General features: G+C 36.7%; 2 protein-coding genes across 4 annotated transcripts in view; both read right to left on the bottom strand.

The window, feature by feature from the left end:
• Positions 1–64: 64 nt before the first annotated feature.
• Positions 65–14,448, bottom strand: LOC131536368 (transmembrane protein 184B-like). The gene is made up of 10 exons (XM_058769251.1): positions 11,357–14,448; positions 9,531–9,761; positions 7,931–8,096; positions 6,598–6,688; positions 6,443–6,518; positions 5,017–5,108; positions 4,753–4,922; positions 3,857–4,051; positions 3,564–3,590; positions 65–2,875 (listed from the first exon to the last, which is right to left on the bottom strand). Exons 1-10 carry the CDS (start codon positions 11,516–11,518, stop codon positions 2,679–2,681), a joined length of 1,407 nt encoding a protein of 468 aa, XP_058625234.1. The 5' UTR covers positions 11,519–14,448; the 3' UTR covers positions 65–2,678.
• Positions 14,449–14,494: 46 nt separating this feature from the next.
• The window catches only part of tnrc6bb.1 (trinucleotide repeat containing adaptor 6Bb.1), a 37,434-nt gene continuing 33,380 nt past the window's right edge, over positions 14,495–18,548 (bottom strand). For 2 of the 3 annotated variants that reach the window (XM_058769221.1, XM_058769222.1), the window contains exons 15-20: positions 18,157–18,291; positions 16,641–16,727; positions 16,321–16,524; positions 16,138–16,202; positions 15,697–15,836; positions 14,495–15,265 (exon numbers count right to left, since the gene is read on the bottom strand). In XM_058769221.1, coding sequence (XP_058625204.1) covers positions 14,857–15,265; positions 15,697–15,836; positions 16,138–16,202; positions 16,321–16,524; positions 16,641–16,727; positions 18,157–18,291 — 1,040 coding nt within the window. In that variant the 3' untranslated portion in view covers positions 14,495–14,856. The remainder of the gene's footprint in view (positions 15,266–15,696; positions 15,837–16,137; positions 16,203–16,320; positions 16,525–16,640; positions 16,728–18,156; positions 18,292–18,548) is intronic. The other variant, XM_058769223.1, reaches the window with a different exon arrangement.

The raw sequence follows: 18,548 nt of genomic DNA, 5'->3' as shown, positions 1-18,548 counted from the left end.
ATATACACAGCGCACATACATATATTATGTAAACACACTTTTATATGTGTGTGTGTGTGTTTTGGGGGGAGGGCGGGGAGAAATTAATACTTTTATTTAGCAAATATGCTTTAAATTGATCAAAAGTGATGATAAAGATAGTAAAAGATAAAGTGCTATCACATTTCTATTTCAGAAAAATACTGTTCTTCTGAACTTTCTATTTATCAAAGAAACCTGAAAAAAGTCTGCTCAGCTGTTTTCAACATAATAATAACAATAATAATAATAATAAATGTTTTTTTGAGCAGCAAATCAGAATATTAGAATGGTTTCTGAAGGATCATGTGACACTGAAGACTGGAGTAATGATGCTGAAAATTCAGCTTTGAAATCAGGAATTAATTACATTTGAAAATATATTAAAAGAAAGCAGTTATTTTAAAAAGTAAAAACATTTCACAATATTAGTGTTTTTGCTGTAGCCTACATTGGATCAAATAAATGCAGGCTTGGTGAGCAGACGTCTTTATAAAACATCTTACTGTTGAAAAACTTTTGACTGGTAGTGTAATAATATACATGATATAAACTGTGAAAACAGAAGCTTCACCAGCAGAGTGGATTATGTTAAAACAATATACTTCAGTTTTCTTGGCAGGTACGTTCAAAATGCACCTCGAATTTTTGTCTACAAACTTTGATAATTAGAGGTAAAGCTAAAAGTGCCTATAAAATATAGATTGTTTGGAAAGGAAAGATTAACAAAAGACACTCAAACGAAAGAGGACAATTATCTGAGGAAGCTTCACACAGCTGCTTTCAAACATCTGTGAAGTTTAATCGGTGTCCCATCTGTATTTCACTCATCTTTACATCCGTTTGAGGAGAGATTTCAGTCTCATTTACTCAGAAAAACAGAAAAAACAGCAGGAAAACATTCAAGAGTGAAAAGAAAATGAAGAGACACTAAATTGCTTCATTCAAATCTGCAGCTATTTTCTTACGGTAACGTTCTCAAAGTAACAGATGTTTAAGGCATTTCAGTCATGAGCTAGCTCCTCCTGTAGTTGCAGCAGTTTATAATTTAGATACTTCATGTGAATAAATCTTAACGTTACCCTGAAATATACATGTAGAAAGTGCCGAGAGGAGCGTTTGTGTTTATATGGCACATCATTATGATTCATAATCATCCTCCAGTCTGTCTCACGCTATCAGATCTACTACAGCTAATAAACCCTCATTAGTGAGTGATTTGAGACGCTCTTCACAGGCAGCAGCTTCACGTGACACACATACAGTGCTCCAGTTACAATATTAAACCAGTGATTCTCAAACCGCACTTTTAAATTGATATATATTTATTTCGGAAGATTATTTTACCCAAATGTTTATTCTTTAATTTGATTTTAAATGTGCGGAAAAGCAGCTGAAAACATGACGAAAAAGTTCAAGCTCCTGTAGTCAAGTCTAAGGGCCCGTCGTTTAGCTGTATACGTAAAAATTTGTATCGTATCGGCGTTTCGTCCAGACGGATCCGGCGTTTTGGGAGCGTGAAACGCTATTTTTGAAACCGGGTCCCAGAGTGGATTAATCTGAAAATGACACGCTTGCATTTCATGTGTTCAGCCAATCCGCATATTTTGATACGTAACATCAACAACAACATGAACAATCACTGAACGACTGTATTTTTATTAGCTAACATTAACACAGATTAATAAATAGTGTAATAAGTCTATTGTTCCATGTTCATCTTGTTGTTGTTGTGTTGGGTTTGTATACAGCGTGCAAGATTTATGCACATGCCTCAAGTCTTCTTCTCCGTTTTTGTATCTCTGTGGCATAATTACAGCGCCACATACTGGTCTGGCATGTATACTACATTGTTTTGAATCGGTTTCGGTGTACGCAGATATTTCTTGAGACGACGCTGTTTACGGAAGAACGAGGAAAAAAAAGTTGTATTTTTCTATTAGCCTTTTTTTAGGGCTCTGGCTTCGTGTGGATGAGCCCTAAAAAGGGGTCTGATAGCGTCATGATTTATCGGAACTACTGGGTTGTCTGTTATTGATATTGATCAGAATTATGATATTAATCAAAATCGTCTGTATTATGAATATGTTTCGCTAATGTTCTCATTAAGTTATGTTTTTTTTTTTTTAAGTTTTAAAAACGTTTTCTCTCGGTTATGTGACTTAGGGAAACATTCCGTTTTATCATTGTTTAAACATTATGGGAACATTACTTTTGAATGTTCCGGAACAAGTAGTAACATTTAAAAAAAAAAAATGTTACACAAACTTCCAATTAAATCATTTCAGGAAAAAAACCTTCCATGAACGATGTTTTGTGAACAATGAAAGATGAACAAATGCTTTTGTGCTAACATTTTGAGAACATAAGTTTGAGCAAACACTTTATTAAGAACGTTTGTTCGTAACTTTGAGAGAACCTCGCCAGAACATTCTTCCACTGCTGTTAATAGAATGAGTTGTGCTTTGATTTGATCAAAGGTGGTAACTCCATTTGAAAGGTTTGAGAACCACTGAATTAAAGTATTCTCTATTAATCTTTTGGCCACAACGAAGTACTGAAAGGTAGCATACTGGAAGCACCGATGCTGCCTAAACATGCTGACTATGTAGGCATCATGATCATCGTCTCACTGGTGTTTGTAAGTGAACGCGAGCGCATCAGAACTCGTCGTCGGAGCTGAGCAGCAGTGTTTTCTCGTTGCTGCAGCTGTTGGAGCGGCTCAGCGGTTCAGAGCGGCTCTGTTGTGTGTACTGCTGATACGCCGGAGAGAAGTTATGGATGGCGTCCTGCAGCATATCGCCTGGATTCATCGTCTCCTTCAGACTGCTGGAGATGCTCATGGGAGCGCAACGACCTGAAACACAGACAGACAGACAGTTTTACCGAGTACATAACCGCTTGAAACCTCTTGCAGAGCAATTTTATTTCCCTATTCAGTTATGAAGTTTGTGAGGGGTGAATTTAAGGAAAAACTGGCAATAGCCTTTAGTTAACAGCACAGCCTGACAAAACCATGGCTGTAGCATTTTACCATACATTTTCAACACAAATCTGAATATTAATTAATTAATTAAAATCTCATATATATGACAAATGACTCGCATACAACATGAGACAATAATGCACCTATTAACAAAAATGCTACAGAAAATTAAACTCTTCTTTATGAAAAGTTGATCGTAAAAATGTTATTTCCATTGCTATTTTTTTAATAAACAGCATTAGAGTTTGGTCCCAAACTAGAAAATATTTAATTGGAAAAACACTACACTACAACTGAAAAAAAATATATAATAATAATAATAATAATAATTCCATTCGCATTTAAAGAAAAACCTATTATAAAAATAGCAAACACAACAAAATCACTAAAGCTTTTAAAAAAGGTCAAAATATAAAATATAAAAATGTTAATGTTAAAACATAAAAAGAAAAATGAACACACCTAATTAAATAAAATGAAAGGTTCCCTGTACAGATACAATGTGTATTAAAGTGAATTATGCATTAAATGAAGACAGAGAAAAATCGAGTAAACCTACCGTACTGGCCATAGACAGGAACACAACCTGAGAGAGACAAAATACAGCACATCCACATTGAAATTAATATTTGAAAAATGATAGAGAGGAAGACAAAGAGAAAGAGCAGTCAGAAACATTGAAGATTTTGCACATTTATAAAGCTGAAATACGTCTCTGTCACAGACTCTCAGCGCCACGGCAGTGAAAAGTGAAACTGATACCCAGAAGAATCGGAATCGATTCAAACTGAGTTTGTGAATCAGAATCGAGTCTAAACGAATCATGTACTACATGAGCACGCATGCAGTTACCCTGAATGTCGAGTGTCTTGTCCATGTAGACCTTGTACGTGAACGCGTGTCTGAGCGCCAGAGCGGCGAAAAACATCTCGATGCAGATGATGAAGTTCTGGTAACCGGCGGCAACAGTCCCCTCCCCCACGCTGACATCAGGAGAGTTTATGCGAGGAAACGCGCCACATTTCTCCAGAATCGCCAGCAGCATCCCTACAGCACGCAGAATAACACAGTTCAATTCAGATGTGCATCGCTCAAGCATTTCTAATGTCTACAATCAAGTACAGATAGCTATAATTAATACATTTTAACAAGACAAAAAACAAATGAGTGCATGAAGGTTCTATACTTAACAAAAAAAGCTTTTTTCTTTTTCTTTTTTGTAGGAAATTGTATATTTAATTAAAAAATGACACATTGTAAAACATTTGTAATTTAACTCTATGAATCTCCTTTGAATTCATCTGAAATAAATGTGGCAACTGAATGTAAAAATTATATAAAAAAAAAAAATCTGTTACAAGACTACTGTAATTTTCCACAACATTTAGATTTATAATTTGTTTAAACATTCAAGTTGAAGATATTCAGATTTCCATTTAACAATTATATTGATGTTTTAACAACAATATTTAAGAATTATATTTGACATCTTATAATTTTAATATTTATGAACATTTATTAATTTATTTAACCATATACATTAAAGATGAAGGACGCATTACATTCAGTAGTGATCATTTGAGAAATCATCCTGATTTAATGAACATATCTTCATACAAAACTGCAAATACAAACGATCTTCAAATGTTCCTCCTCCATTAGGGATGATTTCCATGAAATGTCCCAAAAACCTCTTGAGACGTTGAGTTATTTGTGAAGATCAAATGTCAGGTCAGATGAAGACTCACCCTGCCAGAAGGAGAGGAAGATGACGGATTTGACCATGAGGAACTTCAGCATGGGGCCGTACGGCTCCAGCAGATCACGAGTGGCGAAGTAGAAGAGGAAGAGAGCGTAGAGCGAGAGACTGACCGAGACGTTATAGATGATGGTCACGTATAAATAACCGCTGGCCGCGCTGAAACACACACAGACAGAGAGATGCAGTTACTATCAGTCTCTCATAAAACACTCACTGATGTCTGTTTGATTAGAGCGATGAACAGACACACTTGAAGTCTCCGTCTCTGTATTTCCCGAAGGCCTGCAGGATGACGGTGATCATGGCCATCAGCGGCTTCACCACACAGAACTGCAGCGTCGCCTGAGACACACACACATTCACTTATACGCTTTATAAAAACACAGAATCAACTATAACAAACATTCTTCATTTTCTGAATATTCCTACTTTATAAAGTAGCCTGGAGTTAGGTGGTATTATTATTTCCAAAAAATGTAGATGGTGTAGCTTTAACAACAACAAAGACCTTTGTTGCCAAATTAAGGTCAAGAAAAATCTAGAAATGTTGTGTGATAAACAATTAAGAGCCTCATCTTTTAGAAATATCATACAATTTGAACCATGTCGAATGCAGAAATGTTTAGATTTTAAAATGGATGGTGAAACCCCAAGGGATTTCAAGATATTAAAGCTTCAATCCACAATATTTCTGAAATCGTTTTTAATTTGAAAAACATATCCAAAGGTTTTGCACACAAATATGTTATTGCATTTGTACTTTTATTATGCATTGTGTACATTCGTTCTTATATTGAATATAAAGGACATTCATTTTTGTAACATTCCAAAAAATAAAATGTAAAATGCATTAATAAAATGATTATTTTTTCAAAATACCTTTAAAATTATAATTTAAAATTCTGTATGGAATATATGCACACACTTTTTTTCACTTATAGACAAAAATAAAAACTTGAACTGACTTCTACAATGAACATTTTAAATTTCTCAAATTAATTTTTCATAAAGAGATCATAAAGAAAAATGCCAAATAAACTTCATAAAGTAGGCAGACATAACCTTTTATTATAAAATGGTGAAGCAATATTGTTTTAAAATATAATCATAAAAAAATAAAACGTGTGATAACCACTGCAGAGTTTCATGACTCGCTCATAATAATATCACATACTTTCATCCTTCTTTCACGCAAAACATTCATTCAGATTAGCGTGTCAAAGAGAAAATTCACAATATACAAATACAGTTATTTATTTTTTTATATTCTGTTTGCTTTTTATTTCTACTGATAATAATTCATTATATCTTCTCAGATAATTAATTATATTATTATTTATAATTATGAATTATTGTTATGCAGTTTGAGTCATTATTAAGCACTTCGCATATGTGTTAAAATTGTTTTCCCACTACTCCTTATGTGTGTGTGTGTGTGTGTGTGTGTGTGCAGGTCCACCATAAGGGGGTGTTAGGATGATTCTAAGGGCCCGGCGATGGAGGGGGAAAAGCAGTTTCTACTGAGGGGAATCCCCCGGTTACGCAATCTACCGAATGGAACGCGGAATGCAAAGCTGCACAGAACCAACCAGCTCAAAACCCCCCAACAACAGGGCTGTCCAGGGGGCCCAGAAACCATAGCGGCGCCCCTGTGTGTGTGTGTGTGTGTGAGATACCTGTTTGCAGAAGCGCAGAAAGCCGATGGAGTACGTTCTGCCCCACAGACAACAAGTGCCGTAAACACAGCTGGACCTGAATAAACACACACCTCAGATCAGCTGATGTAACACGTGACAGAGAAACAGAGAGGAGCAGTAAACGCTGAACTCACTGGATGGGTTTTCCTCTGATCTCGGCCATGATGGCGCTCTCGCCACCCAGATACTCGTAACACAAACTCAAGAAGTTATAGATGACAAACGCTGCAGAAACACACCGGTGAAATCTACGTTATATCAAATGATTCCTCCTACACAGCGCGACTAAAGAAGATGCTAAAGTCTCAATATGAGTATTCCCCGACTGTAAGTCGCTTTGGATAAAAGCGTCTGCTAAATGAATAAATGCAAATGTAGCTCTAGACTGTTACTGGATGATGACTACTGACTCATTTGGGTCTGTTCACTGAATATTAGCGGAAACATCTGAGACATAGTTCATAAATTAACCAAACATAACAGATCTCCTGAGCAGTGAAAGAGAAAGCTGTGAGATATTAAAGTCCACTGTATCTGTGCCGCTTCAGGTGTTGTTTCTACTGAACGGGTCCAGACGTGAAAGAAATCTCAACTTCACATTCCTTCAACATTTACTATAAAGCACAGTTTCTACTGGACTTACCACAGTTAGGGCTGTGCGATATTTATTGTTTTAACAATAAGCGAGTTGCAAAAATGCGGTTTTCCTGAATATCAGCGCGTTCAACAAACAAGACGTTCATATTAAGTGACATACATTGTAGACAAAACATTGTTTTTCTTCAGTTTGCCAAAGAAAATAGTTCCAAACAAAGTCGGTTCAGAACATGTGTGCACCTCATAGTAGCGCTGCTGTGTTTCGTTCATAAATGAATCTGTTTTTGAACACGTTATTTGAGTCAATAATTCAATGTGCCATTCATAACAACAGTCACTTGTTCGTTTCTAAATGAATCAGCAGTTCTGAATGAATCATACAAATGAATGGTTCAATGACTCACTCTTTAAGACAGCGACTTGCCGCCACCTGCTGGTGGTTTGAGTGTCATATTTAGTTATGACTGGCTTAAACCAGCCAGGGTACCAGCACAATATTGTTTAATTATCATTATCGAAAAATACCCCATTTTTAAAAATGTTTTTGTCAATATCGCACACCCCTAGTTCAGACAGTTACTGTTTCTACATGGAAACTGTGTTAACATGGTATTAACGCACTGATTTACAATATATACAATATAGGGGTGAATGGTTAGGCATCACTGACACTATAGAGAAACTAAAAAAACATAACATTAACTAATCTATACAGAAGTCAGAGTTGTCTGAAAAACAGTGTTTTATTATGCAAATATGATGCTGAATTGCAATTGTAATGTGAATTTACAGAACCAGGCATGATTCAAAAAAGTGCTAATGTCGCAATCAAGTTTCTAAGTGTAAAGAGTGCAGATGTGCGTGTCTGACCTTCATAGCAGTCGCGGACGGTGTCGAAGTAAACGTAATACTCCTCGTTAGTGAAGAACAGCAGACTGAGCCACGAGTCGAAGGCGTAGATCGGCACGAAGAAGAGGATGCGAACGATGTGCCGCTGCTCGTTAGGAGTGTTATAGTAGCGCAAGTGCATGTAGATCTGAGACACACAGACACAGACAATATGACATTAATACTTTCATGTTTATTATCATGCCTACTCACATTTTGTCATTTATTATTCTTTATTAATATGCATGCGGCATATGTTGATGCTGTGTGGTACATAAAACAATCATGCCAATGAATTAAACATGTAAACTGAGCAGAAACAGAACTTCCTGTATGTTTGTCAAACATGAGAAAAAATGTCTGTGTGTCAGTGGAGCAGGTGCCTCTTCTGTCAGCACAACTCTCCATGTGTGTGTTTTACAAGTTCACATAAGCTGAACTATCACACCACACACACACACACACACACAGTTCTGAATGCTGTTGCTATGCAACCACCTCTGCTCTCTGATGTCATGCCACCTGTTGCCAGAGCAACTGCTGGTCATTGTATGTCAGCTGAACCTCTATGATACCACAGATATATTATGTAATGTGAACCTTACAATAAATATTGTGATTTACATATATCATAGATTTAGAAATTAATTAAAAACTGCTTTGTAAATAATAAAAAATTAAGTGTTGTATACACACACACACACACACACACACACACACAATGTATATGTAATACAGTACTATATATATATATATATATATATATATATATATATAAAAACTAGACAGTTGTGTAATAAATTATATGTATTAGTATTTACTGTAATATTAATATTGTATTTTACACATTTAGACATTATAAAATATATTAATACATACTTGAACCTTATGAAATTCAATATTATAATTAAACACAATATATATTTCCTATTAATATATACATGCAAAAACAAGTAATAATACATTATATTAGTATTAACTCCAATATTAACAGTATTACGCATTTAAATATGATTAAATATTTGTTTCATTTAAACAAAAGAAAACACATACTTTGACCTTACGAAACATGATTAAATACATAATATAATAAATAACTGCCTAAAAATGTATAAGCTTGCATATTTCAAACCAGCCTTGTTAAAAAGCCAGAATTATATAGAAATATACAAATAAACGTGCTGCCTGCCCTGAGAAGTTCACATTTGTTTATCATCTACAGTAATCAGCAGTCGTTTTTTTTTTTTTTTTTTAAAACTACAGATTGCACTTCTGTATTTTTGTATCTCCACTCACAGACAGACGGATTGAGCCCAGTGCATTATGGGTGTTGAAATCTCCCTACTTTTCTATAAAACAGAGCACCACAGCCCTTTCCCTATGTTTCTCTAGTCTTGTACAACTGATTTAAAAAAATAAATTGCCTTACTTCTGCCAAGTTTTATTAAAAGCACATCTAGTGCGTTACCTCTCTAATACATAAATATATATGTCACAATGTAACTAAACTTTATAGTGGAGTCTAGAAGGAGTTTCTCAGGTGTAAGGAATATGTTTCTGAATATGAATGCATGTGTGGCACCTGTTGGCAGGTGAGCAGCAGAGCCGTCCAGGTGAAGATCCCAGAGATGGTCTGAGCGGCGGGGGTCATGAGGAAGATGGGCGTCTCCGGGGTGACCACCGGCGTCTCCCACGACCTGTTGTGACCCACAGGGGCCACCGTAACGACCCCGGGCCCTGGCGCCATGCCAACCAAAGAATCATTCCCTGAACGCTCCGATAATGACACGCCCCTCCTCCACAGCAGAGCCATCTGCGGACGAGAGCCAATCAGAACACGGCAAACACACCAGGGGGAGGAGCTGATACTAGTCATAAAAAATCGTCTAAATGGACCCTTTCCACAAGACTGTGATCATGCGTTTATCAGCATCGTAAATCCTCGAAAGTTCTTCATAATTATATATATATATATATATATATTTTTTAAATGTATGTAAAGTTATAACACTATACTTTGTATTGTATTTCACCTTTGCATCAAATTACAAAAAAAACTAGTTAACGCTAATGCGAGGGTGTTTCTAATGCAGCGTCTATGGGAGGAACGGTAAATTTTCCTTTGCTTGAAAGTGATGAAAACACCATCGTGGAGTTTTTCTTTTGCTATTTGAGCAAATGAGAATGCAAAAAAATATATATTTGTGGTACTCTCCCATTCACTGCTCTTCAAGTTAACCCAACTATGACTCTCGTTGCTTAGAAACCCGGAAATGTGAAAAAGGTGAAGGTCCATAGAGGTTTCACTAGTGAAACATGTGAATCATACAGTTTTTTTTTTTTTTTTTAACACTTACCTAAAGCCTTATGATGCAAAAATAGAACAAGTTTGTAAAATCTGTGGATTTTACACGTGGCACCGTAGAATTTATTAATATAGACAAGAATAAGCGGAGATCTTCCTCCTGCAGAGATGATGCATCAGTGTTTGACTCACGACTCTCTTACAGGAAGTGGATGTTCTCAGTGTTGCCATGCCAACCCGGTCATCTGGAGACGGCAGCATCACAACAACACGACTGACCGAAACACTGATAGCATCTGAGCTCATGTTTGTGCTCCACAAGATGAACATCTCAAACATCTCACATACCAGTGGCTCTAGGCCTAAATGACACTATTTTAAGTGAACTATCGCTTTAAATGAACACAATGAGGGTTGGTGAGGTGAACTGAGGTTAATGTCATCAAAACAGCAGCCTCTATATGCTGGACTGAAGTATTATCAGCATACACTTACAAAAATGCAGTTGTGGTGTTTCGTTGATACATTAATACTGTGGTACACGCAGCGCCTTTATACTATGATATTTACAAGGTACACAATGTACCACACCAAAAAAAAAAAAAAGGCTATATATTGTTGCATTATTATAGAATAAGTCCAAAAAATAAATAAATAAAATAACGTGGTATTACCATGGAACCATGTTTAAAAACGTATCAAAAGAAAAACTCCATCTTTGCTTTTTATTTTTTTTTTTTTCAATCGCAGGATGAGAATCTTCACAACTGAAGATATCAACATTTATGAAGATACAATGATAGGGCCTCCTTATATCTGAGTCACAAACTAATAAAACGCCGCGTTATTTCATTGTCATCGATGTTTGTGGTTTTGTAAAGACACACAATCGAAGAAATCATAAACCGGCGACTTTATAAATCAAACACGTTGATTCTTTGTCGATAGAAACGAGAGCGCTTATAATTTCCTCGATCGTTTCGGCGGAGGATGCGAACGCTGCAGTGTCGCGTCGCGTCGCGAGCGGATGCGCTGATGCTGATGCTGATCTCGATTTCAGACAGATCTCCAGAACCTACACATCGATCAAACCCAGTACTCACGTTTCTCAGTGGACCCAGCTCATCTGCAGCTCTCAGGACGTGAAACCCCGCATGATGCTTTGCTCCGCGATGCGTTGCGTCCGCGAGCGAGCGTTCACTCCCGGTGACGTCACCGAGCGCGCGGCGCGAGTCCGCCAGGCGACGCTTCACAATCACACGCATTAATAAGTCATTAGCACACAACAGATAACGCTGAATAGATTAGCTGGTACTGCAAATATAAACACGGTAGCAGTTTGGACACACCTTTGGCTGAACGATTTAAGAATGTCTTCAATATATAGAAAACGGAACTTGCATTTTTAAGTTTTACAAGACAGTGAAGTAAAAGCATCTTTTTTTAGCTCTATCCTCCTCATGGTGTTTAAGCATGACAAAACAAACTGAAACAGAAACTATTTTTATAATCCCTCAATGTAACCGCAATATGCTAGTTCAGTTGTGAAGGGAACGTATTTTCCAGCAACTTTACCGCTTATTTATTAACGTGAAACGATTCATACGAACAACATATTTTATCTGGTTCATGTTTTAAACTGCTTTGAAACATTGTACTATAGAGAGAGATCAAATAAAAGCGTAGTTTTCATTTGTGTCGCATGCTTTGATTATTGCATAAGTTCCAGGCTTGTTTAACAATTTTCTATTATACAAAACGTCAACAACCTTGAATACTTGTGCCCAAACTCTGACTTATACTGTATGTGGAAAGATATACACCAAACATGACATTTATAACTTATGTACAATTAACAACTAGTATCTAATGTAATTTTTTTGATTAAATGATCTTTACTACATGCGTTACTAAAGATAAACAGCATCTATAATCACACAAAGCAAAACATTCACATAATTAAAAATTAAGAAGACTTTGATTAAATTAACATGAATGAAAACCTGTTAACTTCCCTCTCATAATGAAAGGTAGGCAGCTGAGCTGAGAGAACGATCCATCATAATAATAATAATACAGACTTAACTTGTACAGTTTATGGAAAAATACAAATCTTTCAATGTGCATTCAGTAGCATCTAATGCACTTATTTAAGAGATTAATGATAAACATTACTTGAAATAGAATGAAAAATCAAAGATCATCTGGAATTACAAATCAAAACATCCACAATCAAAAGGTAACAAGACATTTCAAATAAAATGTATGAGTACGACCACTAATCTATATAATTATCCATTATACATAAGTGAGTAAAACACTCAATTATTGAAAGAAAACCGGAAAATGCACTGACAAGTTTACAGCTAAGAGACAAAATCTGTTTATGGTTAGTAACATGTATGATAAAAAGAGCCCAGAAACCACACCAAAAAAAAAAAAAAAAAAAAAAAGGTCTGATACTTCAGTGTTTTAACAGCTGCATGTCACTTTTATTTAAATAAACTCTTCACTTCTTTTTCTCTGTAAAATCTCAAAAAAAACGAAACACTGAAAGGAGTGTTAAAGTCTTAATTTAAAACAAAAACAACAGTACAGACACATAAAAACACATACGTCTTTCAGCTGTTTGTAAACTCTGGACAGGCGGATAAGTTTGGCAGAAACGCCGTCACACGTTCGTGTCTTAAAAATGCTTGTAGAATCATTATTGCAATTCAGCCGATACAAAAGGCTACATGAGTACGCTTAAAAAACACAAGAGAAACGCCAATCGCAGAAACCCGCTAATGCCAACTTTTGTAAAACACAACCAGCAGTGTATAGTGCACAATTAACAATGTACAGCTGCACACAAACTCACAAACACAGACCAAAACAGTAAAGTGCACACATACACACATTACAGACGTCCGTCCGTCCGATCACTTGAGAGTCTTTGAAGATAACTTGTATATGCCTTAGCAAAAAAACAACGTACGAATCATATAAATGTAACAGCAAACCTGACAAACAGATCAAGAAGGGAACAGTGGAAGGTCTGAATGAGAGAGCAGATGCGTTTAAGATACACAAATCCACAGGAACGCAGCGCTGGATAAGGAACGGAGCGACAGAAAAGCCAAAACACCACCTGCGTGAACCTCCCAAAACACAGGGAAGCAATTTCACTCCGGAATCCCAAAGTAGCAATGAAAATAGCTCATTTTTAGGACCTTCCAAACTTTAAACATTTTTTTCTCCAAATTCTCATTACTTTCATGCAGAAAAATTATGTTATTTAAAATGTAAAGTGTTTATCTGTCATGATACTAGTTTATTTAAATCAAAAGCTAATTGCATTGCGGTAATATAGTAAATATTACTGTTACAGTAATGAGAAATTAAAAACTTTCAACATTACAATAATGAGAATGTGTGAGTAAATGTGCTCAGTCATCAATCACGATTTTAATTCTGGAGTGAAATGAAACTTAGATGTGTTTTTTTTTTTTGGCGAGTTTAACGCATCTACCAGCTCCAAATGATCTTGTGCTCTAATGAAATCAATAAATCTGCTATCGAAGCATCAAACAGTGTCTGCGTGTGCCAGCGTAACATCAAATTGAAATCAGTCATTCAAGTTGAGCAGTGTGTGTGTGTGTGTGTGTGTGTGTGTGTGTGTGCGTGTAAGAAGGCCTTAAGGAACAGTCCCTGCATTCAAATACATGATAGCTTAACTCTGGCAATGATGAGAATGTCTGTAAGCAAATCCCTACAACGCTCACCCTGCACCTGTGTGTGTGTGTGTGTGTGTGTGTGTGTTAAGATCTCACTGGATAGATACAAAAGCCTGTCAACACGTACAGTGTTTGTGTGGAAATGTAGCTCTCTGAATGCGAGTATTTGTTCAAATTGTGTGTCTGTCTTAAAGCTGCAGTGTGTCACCAGAAACAACTGCAAAAATAATGAAAACATACAGAGGCCATGCATTATGCTTTTTCTTGGTAACTTATTTTACTCAAATAAAAATTTACCTCAAAAATACGTTTAAACTTAAATATAGTTATGTAATTGAGTTTTACATAGCTATTTGCATTGTGATATTTTCATGCCAAATCAATTATTTTTCATCATGATATTTGTTGCAATGCCTTTAAACTATATCTAAATTTATTTTGTATAAATGCATAAATATTTAATTATATATATATATATATATATATATATATATATATATATATATATATATATATATATATATATATATATATATATATATACATACACACACACACACACACACACTCACTCACTCACTCTTGTATTCATAAGACAAATCAAATGGAAATCACTTGGGGAAGAATAAAAACATCCAAATATATTATGAGAACTAGCTGGAAACGTGATTAACTGTCATTCAAAATAATGTCATCAAGCAAATTTCTTAATGGCCCTAAAAAAAAAAAGTTTGGGGTTAAAAAAAATTAAATGTTCTCGAAAGCTAGAATGAAAAACCATAATAATGCATGGGCTTCCACATGTTTGGAAACAATCATTATTTTTGCAGTTTGACACACTTTAAACACCACGTACCAGAATCTTAATAACTGACTGCTGTCAATCACAAACTGTCCGTCCCGCCTCCAAGAAGGTTGCCTGGCAACAACCCTGCTGTGCTGTCCTCTAACTGAGGAGCACCCCATAGGCTGCTGCCGTGGTAACCAAGAGCCACACCCCCCCAGACCCCTTTCCCCCCCCTCCCGCCGCTGTTGCTCCATTGGCTGAGGAGGGCGAGTCCCGGCGCTTCCACCGTGGAGCCAGGCGTCACGTCCAGCCCCTGCCAGCCCACCGCCGCATCTCCATCCGCCCCGGAGCCCACGGGCCTCTCGCCCTCTCGTGGGACGGGGTCAGAGCCGGGCGAGCCCTCAGGTGACCCCGCGACCCCTGCGGCCTGGGAATGTGTGAAGTAACGGACGACGTCCTCCTCGCTCATGAACTCAGCCAGGATGGTGGTGTTTCCCAGAACACACCTGATCAGCAGACACAACATTGAGAGTCAATTTATTAAAAAAATAAATAAATAAACTTACTTCTTGCATTCATGTTTGACATTAATTATATTTATCAACGGCTTTGAAATGTTTATGTGACATGTGTTGTGATATGTTGAACTCAAATTACAGCTACAGGCATGTTTTCTCATCAACCAGTCATTTAACAGCAGTAAATATATATAAAACAGTTATTGATTTTGACATTAAAAGAGTATCAGTAAATGGAGAACGCTTGATTGATCTGTGCAAAAATAAATCTATGCAAATAAAATATATGAGATGAGCTAAATCGGAAAATATTTAATGCATATTTTGGAAAATCTGATATAAACATTTGACAACATCTCTACGTTCTCATCACATATAATATCAGTAAACACGTGTTTGTGTGTGATAGTGTGACTCACATATGCAGGGCGCTCTGGGCTTTGGCGGCTTCATGAGGGCTGCAGTAGCGGATCAGAGCGCTGCCCTGCGTCAGGCCGAGGTGAAAGGTCAGCAGAGGGCCGTGCTGCAGACAGATCGTCCTCAGGGTCGAACCGTCGATCTGCAACACAAACCACAAGAAATCACAAAAATATGATGCTTTGCTATACTAAATACAAAATAATACCGTAAAACCTCTTAAAATGACATGCAAGTAGCAGCAAATGATTCAGATACACCATTGTTGCATTTATTTGATCAAAAACAATTAAAAACAAAAAATGTGTGAAATATTACCATTTACAATCAGTTTTCTATGTGAAAATTGTAATTTTAAGCATCATTACTCAGGTAGCCTAATATTATACTTTTAAAAACATTATAATCTTTGAACAGTAATATGTGTGTGTATTCGTACACACCTGTGGCGTGAGGTTTCGCAGTAACAGCCACGATTTTCCCGCGGAAGCTCCTCCATCGCTCCACTCTGAAGATCACGAGACATGAACAGGTTGATCTTCACAAACATCTGTTCATCACATATGGAAGTGACTCTCTGTGTGTGTGTGTGTGTGTGTGTGTGTGTGTGTGTGTGTGTGTAGTACCTGTTTTATAGGGCGACTCTGGGCCACTGGCTCCGCCCCCCCATGCCCTAGGCATCCAAGGCCCCTCCCCCGACCAAGGCTGCTTCTGACTGGAGAGACCCGGAGGGGGGCGGGGCAGGTGAGAAGTGTTCCGATTGGTCCGCCATGATTTGCCATGTCCAATGGGCTCCGGCGGCCAACTGGACTTCAGCTCGGAGTATTTAGCTGGAAATGTTAAGAGGTGATGCACAATGTTACCGACGGTCCTTGCAATTTAAATGACTTAAAACCTTTGTGCATTTTCATTAAAACCTTGATTAGTATATTGAAGTCAGCGTTACCGGTGCCGTGTGCAGTGAGGGGCGTTTCTGAGGCACTGTACGGCCAGGCACCAGGTGAAGGCATACAGGTGTTCAGAGAGTTCGACCCTGATCACAGACAGACAGGCTGTCAAACACGGTTACTTTTTTCAAGTATTCATAGCAAAACCAATTTCTAAGGCCTCTAAAAGAACAAAAAAATTAATTTAAAAAACTGTTGTTCGCAACCTACTACATGCCTTCTGTCATATGATTGATCGTTTTTTTTTTTTTTAATCAAGTAAAAACTCTTTTAGTCTAATTGTACAAACGTTCACCTTCTGCTGGTGCTTCATGCGTCTTTCTGCCGTCAAATCTTTACTGATTTTCCTCAAGTAAACATCAGAATAACTGTAGTCATATTTCCAGATGAACACTTTCTGGACTGAAGCAAGCTCGGCTTTACTTGATTCTCCATCAATCATTTTTACTGTAAAAATCACAGCGTCTCAAATAAGATAATCAGGATCTTTTGAGGAACGTTTGTTTCCAGAAGCTTTACTTTCACTGATCCTCAGTGGAGGAATGATCTTCACAAACCTCCAAAACATCTCACATCTTCTGAGGAACATTTGTGTGTTCATCTCTCAATCATCATTGGATTGCATTGCATTATATGTTTGGATCATTTAAATCTCATCTTACTGACATATTACTGGAGATATAGTGTGAAGACTGAGTTTTATATAATTTCATGTAAGTATCTGCAATACTGTGAAACAGATCTCATTGATTTGCATTATAAGAGTTTCAGAATTTCATCTTTTTGATCATATAAATATCAGCACATATTGCATATTTTTGCTTAATTTGTGTCTGAATAAAAATGAGCTGTTTTTTCCCTCCGTATTCTCACTATACATCAGACTATATGAGCCATAAAAGCCTGATGTGTATCAAATATGCAAAAAAACAAAAAAAAAACATTTCAAACATTTTATTTTTCTAACTATCATTTCACGTCAGGCTTTACAGGGTTAAACTGTATGTAAAATCCTTTACTATTATTATTATTTAAAAGTCTGCATATATAATACATTAAAATTATATGCAAAATTCTATAACATTTAAATAATTAACATATATAACTAAATAAAACTCAAAATATATTAAACTCTGTAAATTCTCTCTTTAAAAGGCCTGGAAACAATCCTAAAATTTGATTTTAATATTCAACTTCAACATTTCAAATTCCCAGTTTTCCATTAGTGGGAAAAACCTCAAAAAACAAAAACCAAAAAAAAAAAAAAAAACACACCGTATTATAGTAATTCCCATGAGTTCTGTTAATTAAACAAGCAAACTGTATGTAAGATTAATTAAAATTAAGACACATTTTATAAGTTGTGCTGGTGAACATCTAGTTTGTTCCTTCTCAAAACTAGTAAACATGACTTTCCTTCCTTGAACACGGATATAAACTCCTGACTCGTTACGTAAAGCACACATCGTGCGATACACATCATGCTGTTAACATGAACGCTCGCTGTCTCAGTACCTGTGTTGTCTTGCAGCAGATGATGTTCGGTATCACTGAGCACGGAGGGTCCCAGCATTCCCGCCGGGCTCATGTAGGGGTCAGGCTCGGGCTCAGAGCTCTGGACGCCCTTCCACGGGACGCCCGGCTGAAACTCTGAGTGAGACAACATACGAAATACATGTGAAAGTCTGTGGGGCTCCTGATGTTGGGTGAAATGCTGAGCTGGACTGAATGTGATGAGAACATTAAATAAATGACTCTAGTATCAATGAAAATGACTCTGTATTTAAGTCATCTGATTTGTTCATATGACCAGTCTAATGACCCACTCACAGTTCTTGAACAGTCAAATACAACTTTAAATGAAACAAGAACTGCTACTGTGAAATGTGACACTACTCCATTATATT

This window comes from Onychostoma macrolepis, chromosome 03, assembly GCF_012432095.1.
Source record: "Onychostoma macrolepis isolate SWU-2019 chromosome 03, ASM1243209v1, whole genome shotgun sequence".
In the NCBI taxonomy this organism is placed as follows: domain Eukaryota; kingdom Metazoa; phylum Chordata; class Actinopteri; order Cypriniformes; family Cyprinidae; genus Onychostoma; species Onychostoma macrolepis.
The sequence above is the reverse complement of the archived record's forward strand: the minus strand, read 5'-3'. Positions and strand labels throughout refer to the sequence as shown.

Bases quoted from the DNA above. Each gene is read 5' to 3' on its own strand.
- LOC131536368 (XM_058769251.1), bottom strand. From the start codon at position 11,518: ATGCGTGTGATTGTGAAGCGTCGCCTGGCGGACTCGCGCCGCGCGCTC. The intron at 6,689-7,930 runs GTCAGACACGCA...GTGTTTCTGCAG, and splicing joins CGTCCGCGACTGCTATGAAG to CGTTTGTCATCTATAACTTC. The intron at 4,923-5,016 runs GTGTGTCTGTTC...TGTGTGTTTCAG, and splicing joins TACAGAGACGGAGACTTCAA to CGCGGCCAGCGGTTATTTAT.